Raw genomic sequence first — 4277 nt, forward strand, 5'->3', positions numbered from 1 at the left:
GATTGCTCATTGGCTCTGCATCCACCTGGGTTACTGCATTTACTCCGCGGTAATCTCCACAGATTCGTACACCTCCATACTTCTTGCGTACAACGACTATAGGACTGCAGTAGGGAGACGATGACTTCTCTATGATGCCTGCAGCTTCCATGTTGTCTATCTCCTTCTTGACCGCATCCACCAGACGAATGGGTATCGGGTATGGCTTCAATCTGACGGGTACGCTGCTCGTCAGCTGTATTTCGTGGCAATCCACCTTGGCGACTCCAGGCTTATCGGAGAACACTGCTGAATGTCGCTGGAGAATAGATTTTATACGTCTCTTCTGCTCTGGACCAAGCCTCGGAGGTACTTGCACATCCTCCACCGTTTCGCCTTGAATAGCTTCACGGGTAAGGGGTGCGCAATCTGTCAATTCCTCAACCTCTGGTATAACCACGGCAGCAGAGACCATCTGCGACTGCTTAAACTGGCCTTCGACAATCTACAGACACTCGTACTGTTCAGGTGATAGCACACGATCTCCCCTATTCAGCAAACATTCTTGACCAACTGCCGAACATGTAACTTGAGGTGTGTAATATTTCTTCAGCATATTAATGTGGAACCTCTTTTGGTCTGGTCCCACTTGCACCAAGTAGTTCAAATCATTGAGACGTTTGACTACTTCAAAAGGTCCTTGCCATTGCGACAGCAACTTGTTGTGCGCGGTGGGTAGAAGGAGGAGGCACTGGTCTCCTTCCTCGAGGATCCTCAGCTTAGTTTTCTTGTCGTAGTACGCCTTCTGAACTTCCTTAGCTTTCAGTAGCTCTTGCTTTGCTACTTCACAGGTCTCTCGTAGTCGTTCGGCCAAGTCCAGCACATATGCATAAGTTGTCTTCACTGCGGGGTCAGGCTCTTCTTCGTCCCAGAGTTCTCGCAGTACTTGCAGAGGACCACGAACTGACCTGCCGTAGACTAACTCAAATGGTGAGAACTGTAGTGAAGCTTGGGGTACTTCGCGGTTGGCGAATAGTAGAGGGGCGATAAATCGTGGCCATTCCTTAGGTTGCTCTGCTGCCATCCGCTTCAGCATCTTCTTGAGGGTGCAATTGAAACGCTCACAGAGTGGTAAGGGGTAGTCCTGAGCCCTTTTACAGCCAGTAGCCTCAGCAACTCTTCCATCATGACTGAAGTGAACTGGCTCCCCCGGTCGGACAACACTTGCTTAGGAATGCCCACGCGACAAAAGATTTCGAACATTGCTTCGGCGACAGTTATGGTTTCAATATTGCGAAGGGATACTGCTTCAGACCATCTCGTCGCGAAGCCCACGCAGGTAAGGGTGTATTTGGCTCCGTCAGCTGCCCTTGGAATGATAGGTCCAACGATGTCCACAGCCACTCGCTGGAATGGCTCAGAGATCAGAGTGGTGCAGGCTTCACTCGGCCGCGATCTGTAGTCTTCTGACATACGTCACATGACCTCATCATCCTCACTATCTCTCTGCCTATCCCAGGCCAGAAAAATTGAGACTGAATTCTATCTTGAGTTTTCTGTACTCCCATGTGTCCACCTAGTGCAGCATGATGACCCAGCTTAAACACTGCCAGGCGGTACTTCTCTGGAACGACGAACTGTAGTCTCGAGTCCCCGCTTGGATACACCGTACTGCGATAAAGTCTTCCCCTTTTCTTAAGGAATCTGGTTTCCGTTCCCCGAGAAGTTCTGCAATGTCCCTCTAGAACCTTCTTACAAACCATGGCAAGTGTGGGATCGGTCGTTTGCTCGGCAACTACGTCCTCACTATTTGCAAGATCTGAAACAGATGAAAGTATCAAAGGTTTTACCTGGTTGGTTGCTCTGGTGGCTCCTCTGGTAACCGCCGCTGCACAGGTTTGGGTGGTGTCTTCGTGTGAGCCGTAGCTAAGGGGCAGATCACCCGAGTCCCGTTGATAAGACTCACGGTTACATAATTTCCAGTGTAACTGTCAGGCGTTACAAGCCTCTCCTTGACACAACACCCCGTCGATCCGTTGTCCCTTAAGACTTCCGCGGTGACACCATTTACCTTGCCAGGCTGAACCAGGAGCCCTGTACCTCTGAGACTAGAACTCAATGCAGCTGATAAGTACACGTGTTGGGGAGTTGAAACGGAACCGGCGGTGACACACTCTTCTTGTGGAATAACCTTTGGGGAAAATTCCTCAGGTGCTCCTCCGTGGTGTACTGCTGCTGCTGCAGCGTGCTGATTCTTCTGACCCTTGTGACCCTTCCAACCACCTTGAGAGTAGGGCTGGTTCCTCACTTGCTGTGGTTGGCTGTGAGGAAAAAAAAGATTGAGTAAATCTTTGTGGTTTCGACTGCTGTGGAGATGACTGGTAACTTATTGTGGTGTTGGGCTTGCGTGTTAGACCCTTGTGGTGTCTGAGAATGTACAGGGGAAGGCAACTTCTTGTGAAGTTGTTTCCTCGTGTGGTACCCGTAAGCTGCGAAGTGCGCGTCGGCCAGGTCAGTCATTTGCTGGAGGTCCTTTACTTTCTGTGTCTTGAATTTAGCCACCAGCTCCGTGGGACACGACTTTTCCAGCTGGGTGCGCAGCATCAAGTCGCGCAGACCCTCGACAGTCTGCGGAGTCTCGTCCTTTTCCATCCAATGGTCCAAGTAACTCTTCAATCTAGCGCAGAACTGGGCTACCGTCTCCTTATCCTGCAACATAGCTCGCTGATATTGGTCACGCGCATCCTCCAATGTCTTACCATAAGCTAGAAGTAATGCTTTCTTCATACCTTCATAATCTCGCATTGAGGAGTCAAGACGGTGGATGATGTCGAGAGGTTTCCCGTCGAAGAGGTTCATAAACTCGACCTTCTTAACATCTTCGCTCAATTTGTACATAGTCGCCACCATCTGGAACCTGTCAATAAAAGGCTCAATCGCTTGACCTACCTCATACTTTGGAATGTTGAGCCGGTGTGTAGAGAACTGGGTGTGAGCAACAGGGTTGACACCTGGCGAGCTGGTACCATCGGTCTGAGGTTGGGAAAGTTTGAGCTGTAGCATCTCCTTCTCATGCAGCCGTTTCTCCTTTTCATGTTCCAACTTTAGTTTCTCGAACTCTCGTTCCTGCGCTCTGTCGTCCCGAAGTTGCTGTTGCCGTTTTCGGACGTACTCCCGGATTTCCTCAGTATCCTTATACCCCAGGGTTTCCGCCTCACTTGTCAATTCCTGCACGGACATGGCTCTCACACTTCTGTAATCAACTTCAATGTTACAATAAAAGTTTTACTGCCAGAGTGTGAATAACGCACAAGAAGGCCCCACGATGGGCGCCATTTATGTCAGAATCTTTCACCAGCTGTGTCGATTCTTGACTGTCCATTCTGGTCATTCTCCCTTCCTCCACTCTTCGCGCTTCGGAGTTTGAGTTTCGAAGTTTCGGAGGTTTGAAGCTTCAGAGTTTCCAAGTCTTGGTATTTGATGCTTCAGAGTTTCGAACTTCGATTACGCAAATTGGTGATACTCTCGCAAACCACTTAGTTTCTTCAAACTGTAATTGATGTATTAGTTAATGAGCTGTTTATGTATATGTATAATTCAGCCAAATTTTTACGAGTCACAAGTGATCTGTGACAATTTCAATGTTGATTTCATTGTAAACGCCGAGTAGCGCCAGGCCGTTGAAGCTATCTTGACCCATAGTATTCCTTAGGTAGGTCTTCAGTCGCTTCAGGGTTGAAAATGAACGCTCGGCCTCTACGTTCGAGACTGGGAGCGTGATCAAAACTCGGAGGAGCTTGGCCAGGTTCGGATACATTCGGGTCTGGGCGTGGGCAAGGGCATCTCCAATGGATTCGAACTTCATTGTTGTTGAATACCAGCGCTCTGCTTCCACCTTCACGAGGCTCAAGGTCTCGATGTCAGCCTCATAAACCTTTGCCGCTTCCAGTACAGCAGCAACATCTCCGTCAGCGCTGCTGAGCAGATTCTTGATCTTGAAGCCAACAGGAATAGTATCATTCCCGAACCGGGTCTGCAGCTCAGTCAATACATGGTCGAGGAATGGGACATATACACAGTGGCGGCGCCAGGGGGGGGGGGCTTGGAAAAGTGGCCAGCCACCCCATTAGCCCCCCCCCCCCAAACTGAAATGAGCAAATTGAAAATTTAAAACACTCATTGAAATAATTTTATTAAGTGGAATTTTTAATTGCCGGGGCTAAAAATTTGTCAGCCATCAGTGCTAGCCCAACCATTAACCTCCTCCCCTTCTGAAATGAGGATAATATATGTGTATT

At 49.1% G+C, this 4277-nt stretch overlaps 1 protein-coding gene across 1 annotated transcript; it reads right to left on the reverse strand.

Moving 5' to 3' along the window:
* Positions 1-484: 484 nt before the first annotated feature.
* On the reverse strand, positions 485-1063 carry LOC143041247 (uncharacterized). Its single transcript, XM_076213084.1, has one exon. It carries the CDS (start codon positions 1061-1063, stop codon positions 485-487), a length of 579 nt encoding a protein of 192 aa, XP_076069199.1.
* Positions 1064-4277: the final 3214 nt, after the last annotated feature.

This window comes from Oratosquilla oratoria, chromosome 30, assembly GCF_046742065.1.
Source record: "Oratosquilla oratoria isolate Oo_2021 chromosome 30, ASM4674206v1, whole genome shotgun sequence".
NCBI classification, from domain to species: Eukaryota; Metazoa; Arthropoda; class Malacostraca; order Stomatopoda; family Squillidae; genus Oratosquilla; species Oratosquilla oratoria.

Coding starts and splice junctions, on each gene's coding strand:
- LOC143041247 (XM_076213084.1), bottom strand. CDS start 1,063: ATGGCAGCAGAGCAACCTAAGGAATGGCCACGATTTATCGCCCCTCTA.